The sequence below is a fragment of the Salvelinus fontinalis genome, chromosome 14 (genome assembly GCF_029448725.1).
Source record: "Salvelinus fontinalis isolate EN_2023a chromosome 14, ASM2944872v1, whole genome shotgun sequence".
NCBI lineage: Eukaryota > Metazoa > Chordata > Actinopteri > Salmoniformes > Salmonidae > Salvelinus > Salvelinus fontinalis.
In genome coordinates, this window is record NC_074678.1 from 11,939,051 (window position 1) to 11,962,874 (window position 23,824).

Consider the following 23,824-nt stretch of genomic DNA (forward strand, 5'->3'; position numbering starts at 1 on the left):
AGCTGGTAGTAGAGTGGTAGTAGAGTGGTAGTAGAGAGGTAGCTGGTAGTAGAGTGGTAGTAGAGTGGTAGTAGAGAGGTAGCTGGTAGTAGAGTGGTAGTATAGAGGTAGCTGGTAGTAGAGTGGTAGTATAGAGGTAGCTGGTAGTAGAGTGGTAGTATAGAGGTAGCTGGTAGTAGAGTGGTAGTAGAGAGGTAGCTGGTAGTAGAGTGGTAGTATAGAGGTAGCTGGTATTAGAGTGGTAGTAGAGTGGTAGTAGAGAGGTAGCTGGTAGTAGAGTGGTAGTAGAGTGGTAGTAGAGAGGTAGCTGGTAGTAGAGTGGTAGTATAGAGGTAGCTGGTAGTAGAGTGGTAGTGTAGAGGTAGCTGGTAGTAGAGTGGTAGTAGAGTGGTAGTATAGAGGTAGCTGGTAGTAGAGTGGTAGTATAGAGGTAGCTGGTAGTAGAGTGGTAGTATAGAGGTAGCTGGTAGTAGAGTGGTAGTAGAGAGGTAGCTGGTAGTAGAGTGGTAGTATAGAGGTAGCTGGTAGTAGAGTGGTAGTATAGAAGTAGCTGGTAGTATAGAGGTAGTAGAGAGGTAGCTGGTAATAGAGTGGTAGTAGAGAGGTAGCTGGTAGTAGAGTGGTAGTATAGAGGTAGCTGGTAGTAGAGTGGTAGTAGAGAGGTAGCTGGTAGTAGAGTGGTAGTATAGAGGTAGCTGGTAGTAGAGAGGTAGTATAGAGGTAGTAGAGAGGTAGCTGGTAGTAGAGTGGTAGTATAGAGGTAGCTGGTAGTAGAGTGGTAGTATAGAGGTAGCTGGTAGTAGAGTGGTAGTATAGAGGTAGCTGGTAGTAGAGTGGTAGTATAGAGGTAGCTGGTAGTAGAGTGGTAGTATAGAGGTAGCTGGTAGAAGAGTGGTAGTAGAGAGGTAGCTGGTAGTAGAGTGGTAGTAGAGTGGTAGTAGAGAGGTAGCTGGTAGTAGAGTGGTAGTATAGAGGTAGCTGGTAGTATAGAGGTAGCTGGTAGTATAGAGGTAGTAGAGTGGTAGTAGAGAGGTAGCTGGTAGTAGAGTGGTAGTATAGAGGTAGCTGGTAGTATAGAGGTAGCTGGTAGTAGAGTGGTAGTATAGAGGTAGCTGGTAGTAGAGTGGTAGTACATTTACATTACATTTAAGTCATTTAGCAGACGCTCTTATCCAGAGCGACTTACAAATTGGTGCATTCACCTTATGACATCCAGTGGAACAGCCACTTTACAATAGTGCATCTAGATCTTTTAAGGGGGGGGGGGGGGCAGAAGGATTGCTTTATCCTATCCTAGGTATTCCTTGAAGAGGTGGGGTTTCAGGTGTCTCCGGAAGGTGGTGATTGACTCCGCTGTCCTGGCGTCGTGAGGGAGTTTGTTCCACCATTGGGGTGCCAGAGCAGCAAACAGTTTTGACTGGGCTGAGCGGGAACTGTACTTCCTCAGTGGTAGGGAGGCGAGCAGGCCAGAGGTGGATGAACGCAGTGCCCTTGTTTGGGTGTAGGGCCTGATCAGAGCCTGAAGGTACTGAGGTGCCGTTCCCCTCACAGCTCCGTAGGCAAGCACCATGGTCTTGTAGTGGATGCGAGCTTCAACTGGAAGCCAGTGGAGAGAGCGGAGGAGCGGGGTGACGTGAGAGAACTTGGGAAGGTTGAACACCAGACGGGCTGCGGCGTTCTGGATGAGTTGTAGGGGTTTAATGGCACAGGCAGGGAGCCCAGCCAACAGCGAGTTGCAGTAATCCAGACGGGAGATGACAAGTGCCTGGATTAGGACCTGCGCCGCTTCCTGTGTGAGGCAGGGTCGTACTCTGCGGATGTTGTAGAGCATGAACCTACAGGAACGGGCCACCGCCTTGATGTTGGTGGAGAACGACAGGGTGTTGTCCAGGATCACGCCAAGGTTCTTAGCGCTCTGGGAGGAGGACACAATGGAGTTGTCAACCGTGATGGCGAGATCATGGAACGGACAGTCCTTCCCCGGCAGGAAGAGCAGCTCCGTCTTGCCGAGGTTCAGCTTGAGGTGGTGATCCGTCATCCACACTGATATGTCTGCCAGACATGCAGAGATGCGATTCGCCACCTGGTCATCAGAAGGGGGAAAGGAGAAGATTAATTGTGTGTCGTCTGCATAGCAATGATAGGAGAGACCATGTGAGGTTATGACAGAGCCAAGTGACTTGGTGTATAGCGAGAATAGGAGAGGGCCTAGAACAGAGCCCTGGGGGACACCAGTGGTGAGAGCACGTGGTGCGGAGACAGATTCTCGCCACGCCACCTGGTAGGAGCGACCTGTCAGGTAGGACGCAATCCAGGCGTGGGCCGCGCCGGAGATGCCCAACTCGGAGAGGGTGGAGAGGAGGATCTGATGGTTCACAGTATCGAAGGCAGCCGATAGGTCTAGAAGGATGAGAGCAGAGGAGAGAGAGTTAGCTTTAGCAGTGCGGAGCGCCTCCGTGATACAGAGAAGAGCAGTCTCAGTTGAGTGACTAGTCTTGAAACCTGACTGATTTGGATCAAGAAGGTCATTCTGAGAGAGATAGCAGGAGAGCTGGCCAAGGACGGCACGTTCAAGAGTTTTGGAGAGAAAAGAAAGAAGGGATACTGGTCTGTAGTTGTTGACATCGGAGGGATCGAGTGTAGGTTTTTTCAGAAGGGGTGCAACTCTCGCTCTCTTGAAGACGGAAGGGACGTAGCCAGCGGTCAAGGATGAGTTGATGAGCGAGGTGAGGTAAGGTAGAAGGTCTCCGGAAATGGTCTGGAGAAGAGAGGAGGGGATAGGGTCAAGCGGGCAGGTTGTTGGGCGGCCGGCCGTCACAAGACGCGAGGTTTCATCTGGAGAGAGAGGGGAGAAAGAGGTCAAAGCACAGGGTTGGGCAGTGTGAGCAGAACCAGCGGTGTCGTTTGACTTAGCAAACGAGGATCGGATGTCGTCGACCTTCTTTTCAAAATGGTTGACGAAGTCGTCTGCAGAGAGGGAGGAGGGGGGGGGAGGGGGAGGAGGATTCAGGAGGGAGGAGAAGGTGGCAAAGAGCTTCCTAGGGTTAGAGGCAGATGCTTGGAATTTAGAGTGGTAGAAAGTGGCTTTAGCAGCAGAGACAGAAGAGGAAAATGTGGAGAGGAGGGAGTGAAAGGATGCCAGGTCCGCAGGGAGGCGAGTTTTCCTCCATTTCCGCTCGGCTGCCCGGAGCCCTGTTCTGTGAGCTCGCAATGAGTCGTCGAGCCACGGAGCGGGAGGGGAGGACCGAGCCGGCCTGGAGGATAGGGGACATAGAGAGTCAAAGGATGCAGAAAGGGAGGAGAGGAGGGTTGAGGAGGCAGAATCAGGAGATAGGTTGGAGAAGGTTTGGGCAGAGGGAAGAGATGATAGGATGGAAGAGGAGAGAGTAGCGGGGGAGAGAGAGCGGAGGTTGGGACGGCGCGATACCATCCGAGTAGGGGCAGTGTGGGAAGTGTTGGATGAGAGCGAGAGGGAAAAGGATACAAGGTAGTGGTCGGAGACTTGGAGGGGAGTTGCAATGAGGTTAGTGGAAGAACAGCATCTAGTAAAGATGAGGTCAAGCGTATTGCCTGCCTTGTGAGTAGGGGGGGAAGGTGAGAGGGTGAGGTCAAAAGAGGAGAGGAGTGGAAAGAAGGAGGCAGAGAGGAATGAGTCAAGGGTAGACATGGGGAGGTTAAAGTCACCCAGAACTGTGAGAGGTGAGCCGTCCTCAGGAAAGGAGCTTATCAAGGCATCAAGCTCATTGATGAACTCTCCAAGGGAACCTGGAGGGCGATAGATGATAAGGATGTTAAGCTTGAAAGGGCTGGTAACTGTGACAGCATGGAATTCAAAGGAGGCGATAGACAGATGGGTAAGGGGAGAAAGAGAGAATGACCACTTGGGAGAGATGAGGATCCCGGTGCCACCACCCCGCTGACCAGAAGGTCTCGGGGTGTGCGAGAACACGTGGGCAGACGAAGAGAGAGCAGTAGGAGTAGCAGTGTTATCTGTGGTGAGCCATGTTTCCGTCAGTGCCAAGAAGTCGAGGGACTGGAGGGACGCATAGGCTGAGATGAGCTCTGCCTTGTTGGCCGCAGATCGGCAGTTCCAGAGGCTACCGGAGACCTGGAACTCCACGTGGGTCGTGCGGGCTGGGACCACCAGGTTAGGGTGGGCGCGGCCACGCGGTGTGAAGCGTTTGTATGGTCTGTGCAGAGAGGAGAGAACAGGGATAGACAGACACATGGTTGACAGGCTACAGAAGAGGCTACGCTAATGCAAAGGAGATTAGAATGACAAGTGGGCTACACGTCTCGAATGTTCAGAAAGTTAAGCTTACGTTGCAAAAAAATAAAAATAAAATACAAGATCTTATTGACTAAAATGATATAGTACTGCTGGCTGGTGAAGTAGCCTGGCTAGCAGTGGCTACGTTGTTGAAAGTGAAGCTGGCTAGGTAACCTCGACAATTTCACTAAATTTCTCTAAACTACACAATTATCATGGATACAAGGACAGCAAAGACAACTAGCTAACACTACGCTAATCAAGTCGTTCCGTTGTAATGTAAGTTTCTACAGTGCTGCTATTCGGTAGAAGTTGGCTAGCTAGCAGTGTTGGCTAGGTAGGAGGACGGCAGCGCGGCAGGCGAAAAATAGCTGGCTAGCTAACCGATAATTACTCAAAGCTACACAATTATCTTAGATACAAAGATAGCAAAGAAAACTATGTAGCTAGCTAACACTACACAAGTCAAGTCGTTCCGTTGTAATGTAATCGTTTCTACAGTGCTGCTAATCGGTGGCTAGCTGGCTAGCTAGCAGGGTTGACTACGTTACGTTACGTTACGTTACGTTAGGGCGAGAATACCTGGCTAGCGAACCTCAGCGAACCTTGATAACTACACAATTATCACCGATACAAAGACGGCTATGTAGCCAGCTAAGTAGCTAGCTAAGATCGAACAAATACAAATCAAAGATAGCAAAGACAACTGTGTAGTCAGCCAACACTACACTGATCAAGTCGTTCCGTTGTAATGCACTCGTTTCTACAATGCTGCTATTCGGTGGCAAGCTGGCTAGCTAGCAGTGTTGGCTACGTTGCGTTACGTTAGGGCAAAAATAGCTGGCTGGCGAACCTCAATAACTACACAATTATGTTTGATGCAAAGACGGCTATGTAGCTAGCTAAGATCAAACAAATCAAACCGTTGTACTGTAATGAAAATGAAAATCAGACCGTTGTACTATAATGAAATGTAATGAAAAGTTATACTACTATTCGGTAGACGGTGGACGTTTGCTAGCTGCTGGGCAGATAGCAGTGTGGACTACGATAGGCGACGAAATACGATAATTACGCAATTATCTTTTATACACAGACGGCTAAGTAGCTAGCTAAGAAGAAATTGCTAAGGTTAGACAAATTAAACCGTTGTACTATAATGAAATGTAATGAAATGTAATGAAATGTAATGAAAAGATATACTACCTGCAGAGCGAATGCAAATGCGACCGCTCGCTCCAAACCGGAACCGGAAAAGTGGTAGTATAGAGGTAGCTGGTAGTAGAGTGGTAGTATAGAGGTAGCTGGTAGTAGTATAGAGGTAGCTGGTAGTAGAGTGGTAGTAGAGTGGTAGTAGAGAGGTAGCTGGTAGTAGAGTGGTAGTAGAGTGGTAGTAGAGAGGTAGCTGGTAGTAGAGTGGTAGTAGAGTGGTAGTATAGAGGTAGCTGGTAGTAGAGTGGTAGTATAGAGGTAGCTGGTAGTAGAGTGGTAGTAGAGTGGTAGTAGAGAGGTAGCTGGTAGTAGAGTGGTAGTAGAGAGGTAGCTGGTAGTAGAGTGGTAGTATAGAGGTAGCTGGTAGTAGAGTGGTAGTATAGAGGTAGCTGATAGTAGAGTGGTAGTATAGAGGTAGCTGGTAGTAGAGTGGTAGTATAGAGGTAGCTGGTAGTAGAGTGGTAGTATAGAGGTAGCTGGTAGTAGAGTGGTAGTATAGAGGTAGCTGGTAGTAGAGTGGTAGTATAGAGGTAGCTGGTAGAAGAGTGGTAGTAGAGAGGTAGCTGGTAGTAGAGTGGTAGTATAGAGGTAGCTGGTAGTATAGAGGTAGTAGAGAGGTAGCTGGTAGTATAGAGGTAGTAGAGAGGTAGCTGGTAGTAGAGTGGTAGTATAGAGGTAGCTGGTAGTAGAGTGGTAGTATAGAGGTAGCTGGTAGTAGAGTGGTAGTATAGAGGTAGCTGGTAGTAGAGTGGTAGTAGAGTGGTAGTAGAGAGGTAGCTGGTAGTAGAGAGGTAGCTGGTAGTAGAGAGGTAGCTGGTAGTAGAGTGGTAGTATAGAGGTAGCTGGTAGTAGAGTGGTAGTATAGAGGTAGCTGGTAGTAGAGTGGTAGTATAGAGGTAGCTGGTAGTAGAGTGGTAGTAGAGTGGTAGTAGAGAGGTAGCTGGTAGTAGAGTGGTAGTAGAGTGGTAGTAGAGAGGTAGCTGGTAGTAGAGTGGTAGTAGAGTGGTAGTATAGAGGTAGCTGGTAGTAGAGTGGTAGTAGAGTGGTAGTAGAGAGGTAGCTGGTAGTAGAGTGGTAGTAGAGAGGTAGCTGGTAGTAGAGTGGTAGTAGAGAGGTAGCTGGTAGTAGAGTGGTAGTATAGAGGTAGCTGGTAGTAGAGTGGTAGTATAGAGGTAGCTGATAGTAGAGTGGTAGTATAGAGGTAGCTGGTAGTAGAGTGGTAGTATAGAGGTAGCTGGTAGTAGAGTGGTAGTATAGAGGTAGCTGGTAGTAGAGTGGTAGTATAGAGGTAGCTGGTAGTAGAGTGGTAGTATAGAGGTAGCTGGTAGTAGAGTGGTAGTATAGAGGTAGCTGGTAGTAGAGTGGTAGTATAGAAGTAGCTGGTAGTAGAGTGGTAGTATAGAGGTAGCTGGTAGTAGAGTGGTAGTATAGTGGTAGTAGAGTGGTAGTAGAGTGGTAGTAGAGTGGTAGTATAGAGGTAGCTGGTAGTAGAGTGGTAGTAGAGAGGTAGCTGGTAGTAGAGTGGTAGTATAGAGGTAGCTGGTAGTAGAGTGGTAGTAGAGAGGTAGCTGGTAGTAGAGTGGTAGTATAGAGGTAGCTGGTAGTATAGAGGTAGTATAGAGGTAGCTGGTAGTAGAGTGGTAGTAGAGAGGTAGCTGGTAGTAGAGTGGTAGTAGAGAGGTAGCTGGTAGTAGAGTGATAGTAGAGAGGTAGCTGGTAGTAGAGTGGTAGTAGAGAGGTAGCTGGTAGTAGAGTGGTAGTAGAGTGGTAGTATAGAGGTAGCTGGTAGTAGAGTGGTAGTATAGAGGAAGCTGGTAGTAGAGTGGTAGTAGAGTGGTAGTATAGAGGTAGCTGGTAGTAGAGTGGTAGTAGAGAGGTAGCTGGTAGTAGAGTGGTAGTAGAGTGGTAGTAGAGTGGTAGTATAGAGGTAGCTGGTAGTAGAGTGGTAGTAGAGTGGTAGTATAGAGGTAGCTGGTAGTAGAGTGGTAGTATAGAGGTAGTATAGAGGTAGCTGGTAGTATAGAGGTAGCTGGTAGTAGAGTGGTAGTATAGAGGTAGCTGGTAGTAGAGTGGTAGTATAGAGGTAGCTGGTAGTAGAGTGGTAGTAGAGAGGTAGCTGGTAGTAGAGTGGTAGTATAGAGGTAGCTGGTAGTAGAGTGGTAGTAGAGAGGTAGCTGGTAGTAGAGTGGTAGTAGAGTGGTAGCTGGTAGTAGAGTGGTAGTAGAGTGGTAGTATAGAGGTAGTATAGAGGTAGCTGGTAGTAGAGAGGTAGTATTGAGGTAGCTGGTAGTAGAGTGGTAGTAGAGAGGTAGCTGGTAGTAGAGAGGTAGCTGGTAGTAGAGTGGTAGTATAGAGGTAGTAGAGAGGTAGCTGGTAGTAGAGTGGTAGTATAGAGGCAGCTGGTAGTAGAGTGGTAGTATAGAGGTAGCTGGTAGTAGAGTGGTAGTATAGAGGTAGCTGGTAGTAGAGTGGTAGTATAGAGGTAGCTGGTAGTAGAGTGGTAGTATAGAGGTAGCTGGTAGTAGAGTGGTAGTGTAGAGGTAGCTGGTAGTAGAGTGGTAGTAGAGTGGTAGTATAGAGGTAGCTGGTAGTAGAGTGGTAGTATAGAGGTAGCTGGTAGTAGAGTGGTAGTATAGAGGTAGCTGGTAGTAGAGTGGTAGTATAGAGGTAGCTGGTAGTAGAGTGGTAGTATGGAGGTAGCTGGTAGTAGAGTGGTAGTATAGAAGTAGCTGGTAGTAGAGTGGTAGTATAGAGGTAGCTGGTAGTAGAGTGGTAGTATAGAGGTAGTAGAGTGGTAGTAGAGTGGTAGTATAGAGGTAGCTGGTAGTAGAGTGGTAGTAGAGAGGTAGCTGGTAGTAGAGTGGTAGTATAGAGGTAGCTGGTAGTAGAGTGGTAGTAGAGAGGTAGCTGGTAGTAGAGTGGTAGTATAGAGGTAGCTGGTAGTAGAGTGGTAGTATAGAGGTAGTATAGAGGTAGCTGGTAGTAGAGTGGTAGTAGAGAGGTAGCTGGCAGTAGAGTGGTAGTAGAGGTAGCTGGTAGTAGAGTGGTAGTATAGAGGTAGCTGGTAGTAGAGTGGTAGTAGAGTGGTAGTATAGAGGTAGCTGGTAGTAGAGTGGTAGTATAGAGGTAGCTGGTAGTAGAGTGGTAGTATAGAGGTAGCTGGTAGTATAGAGGTAGCTGGTAGTAGAGTGGTAGTAGAGAGGTAGCTGGTAGTAGAGTGGTAGTAGAGAGGTAGCTGGTAGTAGAGTGGTAGTATAGAGGTAGCTGGTAGTATAGAGGTAGCTGGTAGTATAGAGGTAGCTGGTAGTAGAGTGGTAGTAGAGAGGTAGCTGGTAGTAGAGTGGTAGTATACAGGTAGCTGGTAGTAGAGTGGTAGTAGAGAGGTAGCTGGTAGTAGGGTGGTAGTAGAGTGGTAGTAGAGTGGTAGTATAGAGGTAGCTGGTAGTAGAGTGGTAGTATATAGGTAGCTGGTAGTAGAGTGGTAGTAGAGAGGTAGCTGGTAGTAGAGTGGTAGTAGAGAGGTAGCTGGTAGTAGAGTGGTAGTAGAGAGGTAGCTGGTAGTATAGAGGTAGCTGGTAGTAGAGTGGTAGTATAGAGGTAGCTGGTAGTAGAGTGGTAGTATAGAGGTAGCTGGTAGTAGAGTGGTAGTAGAGAGGTAGCTGGTAGTAGAGTGGTAGTATAGAGGTAGCTGGTAGTAGAGTGGTAGTATAGAGGTAGCTGGTAGTAGAGTGGTAGTAGAGAGGTAGCTGGTAGTAGAGTGGTAGTATAGAGGTAGCTGGTAGTATAGAGGTAGCTGGTAGTAGAGTGGTAGTATAGAGGTAGCTGGTAGTAGAGAGGTAGCTGGTAGTAGAGTGGTAGTATAGAGGTAGCTGGTAGTAGAGTGGTAGTAGAGAGGTAGCTGGTAGTAGAGTGGTAGTAGAGAGGTAGCTGGTAGTAGAGTGGTAGTATAGAGGTAGCTGGTAGTAGAGTGGTAGTATAGAGGTAGCTGGTAGTAGAGTGGTAGTAGAGAGGTAGCTGGTAGTAGAGAGGTAGCTGGTAGTAGAGTGGTAGTATAGAGGTAGCTGGTAGTAGAGTGGTAGTAGAGAGGTAGCTGGTAGTAGAGTGGTAGTAGAGTGGTAGCTGGTAGTAGAGTGGTAGTAGAGTGGTAGTATAGAGGTAGCTGGTAGTAGAGTGGTAGTATAGAGGTAGCTGGTAGTAGAGAGGTAGCTGGTAGTAGAGTGGTAGTATAGAGGTAGCTGGTAGTAGAGTGGTAGTATAGAGGTAGCTGGTAGTAGAGTGGTAGTAGAGAGGTAGCTGGTAGTAGAGTGGTAGTAGAGTGGTAGTATAGAGGTAGCTGGTAGTAGAGTGGTAGTATAGAGGTAGTATAGAGGTAGCTGGTAGTAGAGTGGTAGTATAGAGGTAGCTGGTAGTAGAGTGGTAGTAGAGTGGTAGTAGAGAGGTAGCTGTTAGTAGAGTGGTAGTATAGAGGTAGCTGGTAGTATAGAGGTAGCTGGTAGTAGAGTGGTAGTATAGAGGTAGCTGGTAGTAGAGAGGTAGCTGGTAGTAGAGTGGTAGTATAGAGGTAGCTGGTAGTAGAGTGGTAGTAGAGAGGTAGCTGGTAGTAGAGAGGTAGCTGGTAGTAGAGTGGTAGTATAGAGGTAGCTGGTAGTAGAGTGGTAGTATAGAGGTAGCTGGTAGTAGAGTGGTAGTATAGAGGTAGCTGGTAGTAGAGTGGTAGTAGAGAGGTAGCTGGTAGTAGAGAGGTAGCTGGTAGTAGAGTGGTAGTATAGAGGTAGCTGGTAGTAGAGTGGTAGTAGAGAGGTAGCTGGTAGTAGAGTGGTAGTAGAGTGGTAGCTGGTAGTAGAGTGGTAGTAGAGTGGTAGTATAGAGGTAGCTGGTAGTAGAGTGGTAGTATAGAGGTAGTATAGAGGTAGCTGGTAGTATAGAGGTAGCTGGTAGTAGAGTGGTAGTATAGAGGTAGCTGGTAGTAGAGAGGTAGCTGGTAATAGAGTGGTAGTATAGAGGTAGTAGAGAGGTAGCTGGTAGTAGAGTGGTAGTATAGAGGCAGCTGGTAGTAGAGTGGTAGTATAGAGGTAGCTGGTAGTAGAGTGGTAGTATAGAGGTAGCTGGTAGTAGAGTGGTAGTATAGAGGTAGCTGGTAGTAGAGTGGTAGTAGAGTGGTAGTATAGAGGTAGCTGGTAGTAGAGTGGTAGTATAGAGGTAGCTGGTAGTAGAGTGGTAGTATAGAGGTAGCTGGTAGTAGAGAGGTAGCTGGTAATAGAGTGGTAGTATAGAGGTAGTAGAGAGGTAGCTGGTAGTAGAGTGGTAGTAGAGAGGTAGCTGGTAGTAGAGTGGTAGTAGAGTGGTAGTATAGAGGTAGCTGGTAGTAGAGTGGTAGTATAGAGGTAGCTGGTAGTAGAGTGGTAGTAGAGTGGTAGTATAGAGGTAGCTGGTAGTATAGAGGTAGCTGGTAGTAGAGTGGTAGTAGAGAGGTAGCTGGTAGTAGAGTGGTAGTATAGAGGTAGCTGGTAGTAGAGTGGTAGTATAGAGGTAGCTGGTAGTATAGAGGTAGCTGGTAGTATAGAGGTAGCTGGTAGTAGAGTGGTAGTAGAGAGGTAGCTGGTAGTAGAGTGGTAGTATAGAGGTAGCTGGTAGTAGAGTGGTAGTAGAGAGGTAGCTGGTAGTAGAGTGGTAGTAGAGTGGTAGTGGAGTGGTAGTATAGAGGTAGCTGGTAGTAAAGTGGTAGTATAGAGGTAGCTGGTAGTAAAGTGGTAGTATAGAGGTAGCTGGTAGTATAGAGGTAGCTGGTAGTAGAGTGGTAGTAGAGTGGTAGTATAGAGGTAGCTGGTAGTATAGAGGTAGCTGGTAGTAGAGTGGTAGTAGAGAGGTAGCTGGTAGTAGAGTGGTAGTATAGAGGTAGCTGGTAGTAGAGTGGTAGTATAGAGGTAGCTGGTAGTAGAGTGGTAGTATGGAGGTAGCTGGTAGTAGAGTGGTAGTATAGAAGTAGCTGGTAGTAGAGTGGTAGTATAGAGGTAGTAGAGTGGTAGTAGAGTGGTAGTATAGAGGTAGCTGGTAGTAGAGTGGTAGTAGAGAGGTAGCTGGTAGTAGAGTGGTAGTATAGAGGTAGCTGGTAGTAGAGTGGTAGTATAGAGGTAGTATAGAGGTAGCTGGTAGTAGAGTGGTAGTAGAGAGGTAGCTGGCAGTAGAGTGGTAGTAGAGGTAGCTGGTAGTAGAGTGGTAGTATAGAGGTAGCTGGTAGTAGAGTGGTAGTAGAGTGGTAGTATAGAGGTAGCTGGTAGTAGAGTGGTAGTAGAGTGGTAGTAGAGAGGTAGCTGGTAGTAGAGTGGTAGTAGAGTGGTAGTAGAGAGGTAGCTGGTAGTAGAGTGGTAGTATACAGGTAGCTGGTAGTAGAGTGGTAGTAGAGAGGTAGCTGGTAGTAGGGTGGTAGTAGAGTGGTAGTAGAGTGGTAGTATAGAGGTAGCTGGTAGTAGAGTGGTAGTATATAGGTAGCTGGTAGTAGAGTGGTAGTAGAGAGGTAGCTGGTAGTAGAGTGGTAGTAGAGAGGTAGCTGGTAGTATAGAGGTAGCTGGTAGTAGAGTGGTAGTATAGAGGTAGCTGGTAGTAGAGAGGTAGCTGGTAGTAGAGTGGTAGTATAGAGGTAGCTGGTAGTAGAGTGGTAGTAGAGAGGTAGCTGGTAGTAGAGTGGTAGTATAGAGGTAGCTGGTAGTAGAGTGGTAGTATAGAGGTAGCTGGTAGTAGAGTGGTAGTAGAGAGGTAGCTGGTAGTATAGTGGTAGTATAGAGGTAGCTGGTAGTAGAGTGGTAGTAGAGAGGTAGCTGGTAGTAGAGTGGTAGTAGAGTGGTAGCTGGTAGTAGAGTGGTAGTAGAGTGGTAGTATAGAGGTAGCTGGTAGTAGAGTGGTAGTATAGAGGTAGTATAGAGGTAGCTGGTAGTAGAGTGGTAGTATAGAGGTAGCTGGTAGTAGAGTGGTAGTAGAGTGGTAGTAGAGAGGTAGCTGGTAGTAGAGTGGTAGTATAGAGGTAGCTGGTAGTAGAGAAGTAGCTGGTAGTAGAGTGGTAGTATAGAGGTAGCTGGTAGTAGAGTGGTAGTAGAGAGGTAGCTGGTAGTAGAGTGGTAGTATAGAGGTAGCTGGTAGTAGAGTGGTAGTATAGAGGTAGCTGGTAGTAGAGTGGTAGTATAGAGGTAGCTGGTAGTAGAGTGGTAGTATAGAGGTAGCTGGTAGTAGAGTGGTAGTAGAGAGGTAGCTGGTAGTAGAGAGGTAGCTGGTAGTAGAGTGGTAGTATAGAGGTAGCTGGTAGTAGAGTGGTACTAGAGAGGTAGCTGGTAGTAGAGTGGTAGTAGAGTGGTAGCTGGTAGTAGAGTGGTAGTAGAGTGGTAGTATAGAGGTAGCTGGTAGTAGAGTGGTAGTATAGAGGTAGTATAGAGGTAGCTGGTAGTATAGAGGTAGCTGGTAGTAGAGTGGTAGTATAGAGGTAGCTGGTAGTAGAGAGGTAGCTGGTAATAGAGTGGTAGTATAGAGGTAGTAGAGAGGTAGCTGGTAGTAGAGTGGTAGTATAGAGGCAGCTGGTAGTAGAGTGGTAGTATAGAGGTAGCTGGTAGTAGAGTGGTAGTATAGAGGTAGCTGGTAGTAGAGTGGTAGTATAGAGGTAGCTGGTAGTAGAGTGGTAGTATAGAGGTAGCTGGTAGTAGAGTGGTAGTAGAGTGGTAGTATAGAGGTAGCTGGTAGTAGAGTGGTAGTATAGAGGTAGCTGGTAGTAGAGTGGTAGTATAGAGGTAGATGGTAGTAGAGAGGTAGCTGGTAATAGAGTGGTAGTATAGAGGTAGTAGAGAGGTAGCTGGTAGTAGAGTGGTAGTATAGAGGCAGCTGGTAGTAGAGTGGTAGTATAGAGGTAGCTGGTAGTAGAGTGGTAGTATAGAGGTAGCTGGTAGTAGAGTGGTAGTATAGAGGTAGCTGGTAGTAGAGTGGTAGTATAGAGGTAGCTGGTAGTAGAGTGGTAGTAGAGTGGTAGTATAGAGGTAGCTGGTAGTAGAGTGGTAGTATAGAGGTAGCTGGTAGTAGAGTGGTAGTAGAGAGGTAGCTGGTAGTATAGAGGTAGCTGGTAGTAGAGTGGCAGTATAGAGGTAGCTGGTAGTAGAGTGGTAGTAGAGAGGTAGCTGGTAGTAGAGTGGTAGTATAGAGGTAGCTGGTAGTAGAGTGGTAGTAGAGTGGTAGTAGAGAGGTAGCTGGTAGTAGAGTGGTAGTAGAGTGGTAGTAGAGAGGTAGCTGGTAGTAGAGTGGTAGTATAGAGGTAGCTGGTAGTAGAGTGGTAGTAGAGAGGTAGCTGGTAGTAGAGTGGTAGTATAGAGGTAGCTGGTAGTAGAGTGGTAGTATAGAGGTAGTAGAGAGGTAGCTGGTAGTAGAGTGGTAGTATAGAGGTAGCTGGTAGTAGAGTGGTAGTAGAGTGGTAATATAGAGGTAGCTGGTAGTAGAGTGGTAGTATAGAGGTAGCTGGTAGTAGAGTGGTAGTAGAGAGGTAGCTGGTAGTAGAGTGGTAGTAGAGAGGTAGCTGGTAGTAGAGTGGTAGTATAGAGGTAGCTGGTAGTAGAGTGGTAGTATAGAGGTAGCTGGTAGTAGAGTGGTAGTATAGAGGTAGCTGGTAGTAGAGTGGTAGTATAGAGGTAGTATAGAGGTAGCTGGTAGTAGAGTGGTGTATAGAGGTAGCTGGTAGTAGAGTGGTAGTAGAGAGGTAGCTGGTAGTAGAGTGGTAGTATAGAGGTAGCTGGTAGTAGAGTGGTAGTATAGAGGTAGTAGAGAGGTAGCTGGTAGTAGAGTGGTAGTATAGAGGTAGCTGGTAGTAGAGTGGTAGTAGAGTGGTAATATAGAGGTAGCTGGTAGTAGAGACAGAGTGATGGTTGTTGATAATAGGCCTCTGTACGCTTATGTAGATATTCCATTAAAAAGTAATTTACAACATTAACAATGTCTACACTGAATTTCTGATCAATTTGATGTTATTTTAATGGACAAAAAAATTGCTTTTCTTTCAAAAACAAGGAAATTTCTAAGTGACCCCAAACTTTTGAACGGTAGTGTACATGCCCCCTTTATTTATCCTACTGTTCTGACTTGGTGTAGAGGGAGAATACTGTAGAAAGCGGCCCATGTTCTGAATTCTGTCGTTGTACATTTCAAAAGTGCTGAACAAATAGTTATATTGACTACGTCCGTCCTAGCTCGCTCATTAATGTCTTTATCGAAATTACAGATTGCCTCTTCTCCGCTCGTCGTTCCCTTATGCCATAGTTTGTAACATCTCAATTGTCAGTAGAAACCACAATTGTTTAAGCAAGTCAGCCATGTCAGATATGTTTTATTAAAAGGCAGTAAATGAGGACGAATGAACTGTTTCGCTGCCAGACAAGGCTCCGCTGATAGCCACGTGTAGCAGAGGTAATATACTGGGACAGCTTTATGTAAGCCCTAACAGTTTTGTAGGCACCGCTAGTCACCGTTATAGTGCAATTTATGTATTGTTTAGTGTTGTTTGCTGGCATGCAGATTTCCATGCTAAAACCGCCACTGATCCAGTGTGACTTCCTCATCTGTTCTATTGCTCAACTTCCTCCGTGTTCTCTTGCTCAACAGAGTGAACATATTTTTACGCTTTGACGTTTTCTCAGAGCTCTTTTTTTGTTTCTGGACGCTTAGCAATCCATGTCCTTACACCAGCACGTAAACAGACGGTCTGACGTCCCGCCTTGCCACAGTGGAAGTATATTCCTTGATTCCCCTGTTTCTGATGTTCAGTTGCAACTCTGTGCACCTTTCCGGAAGAACTCAACTCCTGGGTCTCTTTAGCAGCTAGTTTCGTGGACACACTGACTTCAATGGCCTTTGCCACGGTCAGGATGACTTCCAGTCCAACAGTCTCTTTGTGTATCTTCACTCCGTAGCCCACATACTAGTCTGTCTGTCACAACGTCCTTCAGAACACATCATTCAACACAGTCACTGATTCTCCCTCTTTCCTGATTTCTTCTGTGGAACCTTTCAGCAATAACTAGTGGTTTTGTTCGAAAAGTGTCCTTTCCACAGTATTCCCGTACGTCTTCTACCTGGGCTGTCTGTCCTGTAATGTATGTGCTGTATCCTGTAATGTATCCTGTAATGTATGTGCTGTATCCTGTAATGTATCCTGTAATGTATGTGCTGTATCCTGTAATGTATGTAATGTATCCTGTAATGTATGTGTTGTATCATGTAATGTATGTGCTGTATCATGTAATGTATGTGCTGTATCATGTAATGTATGTAATGTATCATGTAATGTATGTGCTGTATCATGTAATGTATGTAATGTATCCTGTAATGTATGTGTTGTATCATGTAATGTATCCTGTAATGTATGTAATGTATCATGTAATGTATGTAATGTATCCTGTAATGTATGTGCTGTATCCTGTAATGTATGTAATGTATCCTGTAATGTATGTGTTGTATCCTGTAATGTATGTGCTGTATCATGTAATGTATGTAATGTATCCTGTAATGTATGTGCTGTATCATGTAATGTATGTAATGTATCATGTAATGTATGTAATGTATCATGTAATGTATGTGCTGTATCATGTAATGTATCCTGTAATGTATGTGCTGTATAATGTAATGTATGTGCTGTATCATGTAATGTATCCTGTAATGTATCCTGTAATGTATGTGCTGTATCATGTAATGTATGTAATGTATCATGTAATGTATGTGCTGTATCATGTAATGTATGTAATGTATCCTGTAATGTATGTGCTGTATCATGTAATGTATGTAATGTATCCTGTAATGTATGTGCTGTATCCTGTAATGTATGTGCTGTATAATGTAATGTATGTGCTGTATCATGTAATGTATCCTGTAATGTATGTGCTGTATCCTGTAATGTATGTGCTGTATCCTGTATGTTTGGATGTCCATTTTCTAACTCTGATTCAAACTACTTTGTTGAGGAACGAGCAGACGTTATTATTTTTTTTAAACTCAGACACCCGGTTAATATAATTCATATAACTGAAGGGCCACACATGGGGATTCCTCGTGTCTAACCCCGTGTCTAACCCTGTGTCTAACCCCGTGTCTAACCCCGTGTCTAACCCCGTGTCTAACCCCGTGTCTACCCTCGTGTCTAACCCCGTGTCTAACCCCGTGTCTCACCCCGTGTCTCACCCCGTGTCTACCCTCGTGTCTAACACTGTGTCTACCCTCGTGTCTTACCCCGTGTCTACCCCCCGGCCTATCCTCGTGTCTAACCCCGTGTCTAACCCCGTGTCTCACCCCGTGTCTACCCTCGTGTCTAACACTGTGTCTAACCTCGTGTGTAACCCCGTGTCTAACCCCCGGCCTATCCTCGTGTCTTACCCTGTGTCTATCCTCGTGTCTTACCCTCGTGTCTAACCCCGTGTCTACCCTCGTGTCTAACCTCGTGTCTACCCTTGTGTCTAACCTCGTGTCTACCCCCGTGTCTAACCCCGTGTCTAACCCCGTGTCTATCCTCGTGTCTAACCCCGTGTCTAACATCGTGTCTAACATCGTGTCTACCCCCGTGTCTAACATCGTGTCTAACCCCGTGACTAACCCCGTGTCTAACCCCGTGTCTAACCCCGTGTCTATCCTCGTCTCGTGTCTAACCCTCGTGTCTAACCCTCGTGTCTAACCCCGTGTCTAACCCCGTGTCTAACCTCGTGTCTAACCCCGTGTCTAACCCTGTGTCTAACCCCGTGTCTAACCTCATGTCTACCCTTGTGTCTTACCCCGTGTCTAACCCCGTGTCTAACACCGTGTCTAACCCCGTGTCTAACCCCGTGTCTAACCCCGTGTCTAACCCCGTGTCTATCCTCGTGTCTAACCCCGTGTCTAACCCCGTGGCTATCCTCGTGTCTAACCCCGTGTCTATCCTCGTGTCTAACCCCGTGTCTATCCTCGTGTCTAACCCCGTGTCTAACCCCGTGTCTAACCCCGTGTCTAACCTCGTGTCTAACCCCGTGTCTAACCCCGTGTCTATCCTTGTGTCTAACCCCGTGTCTATCCTCGTGTCTAACCCCGTGTCTAACCCCGTGTCTAACCCCGTGTCTAACCCCGTGTCTAACCCCGTGTCTAACCTCGTGTCTAACCCCGTGTCTAACCCCGTGTCTAACCTCGTGTCTAACCCCGTGTCTATCCTCGTGTCTATCCTCGTGTCTAACCCCGTGTCTATCCTCGTGTCTATCCTCGTGTCTATCCTCGTGTCTACCCCCGTGTCTAACCCCGTGTCTATCCTCGTGTCTAACCCCGTGTCTATCCTCGTGTATAACCCCGTGTCTAACCCCGTGTCTATCCTCGTGTCTAACCCCGTGTCTATCCTCGTGTCTAACCCCGTGTCTATACCAGTGTCTATCCTCGTGTCTAACCCCGTGTCTAACCCCGTGTCTAACCCCGTGTCTAACCCCGTGTCTAACCCCGTGTCTAACCTCGTGTCTAACCCCGTGTCTAACCTCGTGTCTAACCCCGTGTCTATCCTCGTGTCTAACCCCGTGTCTAACCCCGTGTCTATCCTCGTGTCTAACCCCGTGTCTAACGTCGTGTCTAACCCCGTGTCTATCCTCGTGTCAAACCTCGTGTCTAACCCCGTGTCTAACCCCGTGTCTTACCCCGTGTCTATCCCCGTGTCTATCCCCGTGTCTAACCCCGTGTCTAACCCCGTGTCTATCCCCGTGTCTATCCTCGTGTCTAACCCCGTGTCTAACCCCGTGTCTATCCTCGTGTCTAACCCCGTGTCTAACCCCGTGTCTAACCCCGTGTCTAACCTCGTGTCTATCCTCGTGTCTAACCCCGTGTCTAACCCCGTGTCTAACCCCGTGTCTAACATCGTGTCTAACCCCGTGTCTAACCCCGTGTCTACCCCCGTGTCTACCCCCGTGTCTACCCTCGTGTCTAACCTCGTGTCTATCCTTGTGTCTAACCCCGTGTCTAACCCCGTGTCTATCCTCGTGTCTAACCCCGTGTCTAACCTCGTGTCTAACCCCGTGTCTACCCTCGTGTCTAACCCCGTGTCTATCCTCGTGTCTAACCTCGTGTCTAACCCCGTGTCTACCCTCGTGTCTAACCCCGTGTCTAACCCCGTGTCTATCCTCGTGTCTACCCTCGTGTCTACCCCCGTGTCTAACCCCGTGTCTATCCCCGTGTCTATCCTCGTGTCTAACCCCGTGTCTAACCCCGTGTCTAACCCCGTGTCTATCCCCGTGTCTAACCCCGTGTCTAACCCCGTGTCTAACCTCGTGTCTAACCCCGTGTCTATCCTCGTGTCTAACCTCGTGTCTAACCCCGTGTCTACCCTCGTGTCTACCCTCGTGTCTAACCCCGTGTCTAACCCCGTGTCTAACCCCGTGTCTAACCCCGTGTCTAACCTCGTGTCTAACCCCGTGTCTAACCCCGTGTCTAACCCCGTGTCTAACCCCGTGTCTAACCTCGTGTCTAACCCCGTGTCTAACCCCGTGTCTAACCCCGTGTCTAACTCATTGTTGGAAAACATGTTGGTCCAAATCAGATGTTAGGTACTATATTTATTACATATTATATGAATCTTATAAATAAATAAAAAATGGCTAATTTGGGTGCAATCAATTAGATTAATTTCTCAGAGATCAAATTATATTTCAACAAAATAATGTTGTAGGAACGGTAGTCTTCTTTCTAACAGAAACGATTCCAGAATGAGATGGTGGATTCAACGCTCTTTCTGGTGCTTTTTGAGGTGGAAAGACCCCGTACTAACTTCCTCCCCTCTACCTCCTCCTTACCTCATCAATGAGTTTCCGGGCGTTAGCAGTGGTGTAGTCCCCAGCGAAGAACACAAACAGACAGGACTCGTCACTCTCCTTGCGTCTGCCTCCTTTGGTCATGGGTACGATGCTGCGGGATGCCTCAGCTGAGACCCGGACTGATTTAAACTCTGACTCCGGGTCAGGGGCCGGAACATGGTCCAACACCACAGTGTCCTCAGGCAGCAGACTCCAGTTGGTCTCCCCGGAGACGGGCGTGAAGTCATGGACGTTGCTCCAGTTGTTGTTGAAGATGCTGAGGCCTGCGTCCTTGAAGTGGAAGGCCAGCTCGGGGTAGTAGTACTGGAAGCAGCCGAACTTCATCCCCGTGGACGCCTCGATGATGGGCTGAGTGGCGCAACACAGGAACACCTCCATCTTCTGACAGTCCCTGGTCCTGAACTGCTGGCAGGCCACCACACACTTGATATCCTTACAGTCCCTGAAGAAAACACTGCCCTTCACCGGCCCCATAACGATGCAGCAGTTAGTGCAGTCGTCGATGGTGATGGTGGCGGAGTGGTCCAACACGAAGATCTTACAGTTGTCACAGTCCTGGATGACAAACTGCTGTCCGTTCAGCTTGCCTGGCAGACGGCCCACCGTGGCATCCTTCAGCCCCGTTAGCATAAAGTCCTTAGGGTCAACCTGCAGGGGGACAGGACAAGAATCAAATCAAGGCAAATGTTATTTGTCACATACACATGGTTAGCAGATGTTAATGTGAGTGTAGCGAAATGCTTGTGCTTCTAGTTCAGACCGTGCAGTAATATCTAACAAGTAATCTAACAATTCCCCAACAACTACCTTATACACACACAAGTGTAAAGGAATGAATAAGAATATGTACATAAAGATATGAATGAGTGATGGCCGAACGACATAGGCAAGATGCAGTAGATGGTATAGAGCACAGTATATACATATGAGATGAGTAATGTAGGGTATGAAAACATTATATAAAGTGGCATTGAACTTCCAACGGTGGCAAGAGGAGGACGACGGAGCGACTGCTTCCCCAGCCGCGGCTCGATCCCCGCTTCGCACCCCAGCCCCAGCCCAGCCCCACCGAACCAGCCCTAAGAGCCAATCCTTATCCCGAAGTTACAGGATTTGACTTGCCAACTTTCCTTGTCTACATTTTTATAACTTGCCAGAGGCTGTTCACCTTGGAGACCTGCTGCGGATATGGGTACGGCCCGGCTTGAGATTTAAACTCTCTCCCCCGGATTTTCAAGTGCCAGCGAGAGCTCACCGGACCCCGCCAGAACCGCAACACTTTCCAGGGCTTGGGCCCCTCTCTCTCGGGGCGAACCCATTCCAGGGCGCCCTGCCCTTCACAAAGAAAAGAGAACTCTCCCTGGGGCTCCCGCCAGCTTCTCCAGGATCGGTTGCGTTACTGCACTGGACGCCTCGCGGCGCCCATCTCTGCCAGTCCGTGGAGTAGTTGGAGGTCGGTAGGTCACACGACCACGCCTCGCGGCGCCCATCTCTGCCAGTCCGTGGAGTAGTTGGAGGTCGGTATGTCACACGACCACGCCTCGCGGCGCCCATCTCTGCCAGTCCGTGGAGTAGTTGGAGGTCAGTAGGTCACATGACCACGCCTCGCGGCGCCCATCTCTGCCAGTCCGTGGAGTAGTTGGAGGTCAGTAGGTCACATGACCACGCCTCGCGGCGCCCATCTCTGCCAGTCCGTGGAGTAGTTGGAGGTCAGTAGGTCACATGACCAAGTAGCTATTGAAATTCGAATGTAAAAAAAAGTTTGTACTTTGTTTACGCTCCCTAAATAAATTGAACTAGGAATACAACATGCTGCTCACATTTCCACATGTTTATTAGCGTTGGAAAGCGAATTAATGTCCAAATCTTGAAAATAAGACCTATGCATTGTTGTGCGCAATTTTTCCAACATCATGACACTTATTTGGAGTTTTTGGCTCAAGTGGTTTGACAGCTATTGAGGTTTGTAAGCGCGAATATCGGTTGTAACTGTTTATATGCAAATCCAGTGTATTCAGGTACATGACCAACTAGCTGCCAAACAAAATTGTTACGTGTCGTGGACTGACTTTAAGCTGATAATGAGCTCTATCTATTGAGCTAGCAGGCTAGCTATTTAGACACAATATACCGGTGTATCACCACAACCTTGTTCGCTACAATCTGTTTTCAAGGTAGCCAGTTAGCAACAATAATGTATATAAACCCAGATAATTGGTTCACAAGCGCTTGAGAAAATCCCTGACTTGGAAAGTCTTTGACACGTTAGCTACAGTTACAACCATGTAGCTAGTTAGTCTCCCTGGCCATGCATGCATCTCCTCCATACCTTTTCACGTTTGTCCCAGCTGTATTGTTTCGGTGGATCCTCCGTTGCATTGCTGCTGAGGGCAATGTTGTTGGCGTTGCTGGTGGTCGTGTTCTCCTCTACCTTCGTCGTAGGTTCTTTTTCGGGTGATTTTCTTTTCGATTTTTTGGAAAACCAGCAACCCATTTTGTCCTATTAACGATAAACCACCAAAGGTGAATAGTAATATAGGACTAGAGTCTGTCCCCAGAGTCTATCTTGCCTACTTTGTAAGATATATAGGGGTATTTCTGTCTTCTAGCCACCTCAGTTTCGGGCTTATCACGCACTAAACCTGCATTTGAGCTTCCCGTTTCCTTACCCAGTCAACAGCCAATCGATACTTTGCAATCCGTTACTTAGTAACAGCGAATCACAGAACAGAAAAGGTTTGGGAGGGCGTGACCTAAATAGCAGGCGTGTCTGGGGGGCAACGTGGTCAATAGCAGCCAATCAAATTAGTGTTGTGCTCGTTTTGGGGCTCGTCACTAGTTACCACAGTCACAAAGTTATAAGGCCCGCCTACTCGACCAAAATGTTCAACTCGTCTGAACACCTGGAATTATCATTTTTCACTTGCTTTTTTCAAGTGTCAAATGTCATTTTTTTGTACACGTGATTTTTCCACCTGTCCAGTGTGTTTACATGTGATTAGAAAGCTTGTTAATTAAGGGCACATTTTTTGGAATGGCGTATTGTAGTTGTTTTTGAATAATTTCCAAAAAACAACTTATTTGGTAGCTATCGTCACATTTTGTGATTTTTTTAAATGCATTTATGTATTGCAAAAAAGCTCATAAAGGCTTCATAACTGATAAGGTCATGATAAATGACTGATATTATCTCATAGATGGAAACGTATAAGATCTCTTGAACCCGTCTTAAGCTGACCTTATTTTTGGCGTTTTGTCATATTTCGACCATTATCACATTTACATATGAGTAATTTAGCAGACGTTCTGGTAATATTTAGCAGAATACATGTACTGTAACTCACATCTCTGGGACATCTTTTAGCATTTTCCTCACAGTAATACGCATTTTCAGTCTTTATTGGTCCTGTTACACAAAGTATTAATTCATTTCTACCTGCCGCCCAATGAGAATACCTTTCATAACATGCCAGTATTGTTTAATAATTACAGATCCAATTAAAGATGATTCCCGATTAAACTGTACAACATATTTGAGGGTTTCTTTTGTAAAAACAGACATCTCCGTTTGTATTTATAATCCTAAATCATGTTTTTTGTGTTTTTTGTGTTTTTTGTGTTTTTTGTGTGCCCTCCAGGGAACTCTTTATATATAATACGTGAGAGGTAATATATCAATTTATTTTACACAATGGTATCAATTTCAAAGCGTTTCTTGAGTTTCATCCTTCTGCCATACGAGTCGCAGTTTCTCATTTCTCCAGTTTATGTGCGTACGTACGCATGGGTCAAAGTGTCAGTAGAGGACCGCACATTCTCCCGCCAAGTTATTTTTTTTTATAAATCCCAAAGTTTGCTTAGAAAGTGGCATACGACTTCTTTTGTGCCAACGTTTATAAATGAGGTAAACGCCCCGGAGGTGGCGTTATCCGTATCTAAGGAAGTAAACAGCTGGCAGAGTTGCCAATTCTCACACATTCACCGTGACACACACACAGTGGACTCTGATCACACTACTACACAACAAAAACAAAGCACACACAAAAAATTAACTTTTGTGGGATTCCAGCATAAGGTATTTATGCTGGAATCCCACAAAAGTTTATTTTTTGTGTGTGCTTTGTTTTCATGAATTGTGTGCAGGTATAATGATCGATTGCAGCAGCATACCACCCTGCATACCACTGCTGGCTTGCTTCTGAAACTAAGCAGGGTTGGTCCTGGTCAGTCCCTGTATGGGAGACCAGATGCTGCTGGAAGTGGTGTTGGAGGGCCAGTAGGAGGCACTCTTTCCTCTGGTCTAATAAAAAATACCCCAATGCCCCAGGGCAGTGATTGGGGACACTGCCCTGTGTAGGGTGCCGTCTTTCGGATGGGACTTTAAACGGGTGTCCTGACTCTCTGAGGTCATTAAAGATCCCATGGCACTTATCGTAAGAGTAGGGGTGTTAACCCCGGTGTCCTGGCTAAATTCCCAATCTGGCCCTCAAACCATCATGGTCACCTAATAATCCCC

The 23,824-nt window shown here is 46.8% G+C and overlaps 1 protein-coding gene across 27 annotated transcripts in view; it reads right to left on the reverse strand.

Moving 5' to 3' along the window:
* Positions 1–21,970, reverse strand: part of LOC129869492 (protein XRP2-like) — a 42,266-nt gene extending 20,296 nt beyond the window's left edge. For all 27 annotated transcript variants that reach the window (XR_008761935.1, XR_008761938.1, XR_008761936.1 and 24 more), the window contains exons 1-2: positions 21,638–21,970; positions 19,288–19,956 (exon numbers count right to left, since the gene is read on the reverse strand). Coding sequence is in view for 1 of the 27 variants with exons in the window: in XM_055943952.1 (XP_055799927.1) it covers positions 19,288–19,956; positions 21,638–21,802 (834 nt within the window). In the remaining 26 variants the exon portion in view is untranslated. The remainder of the gene's footprint in view (positions 1–19,287; positions 19,957–21,637) is intronic.
* Between the last annotated feature and the right edge of the window lie 1,854 nt (positions 21,971–23,824).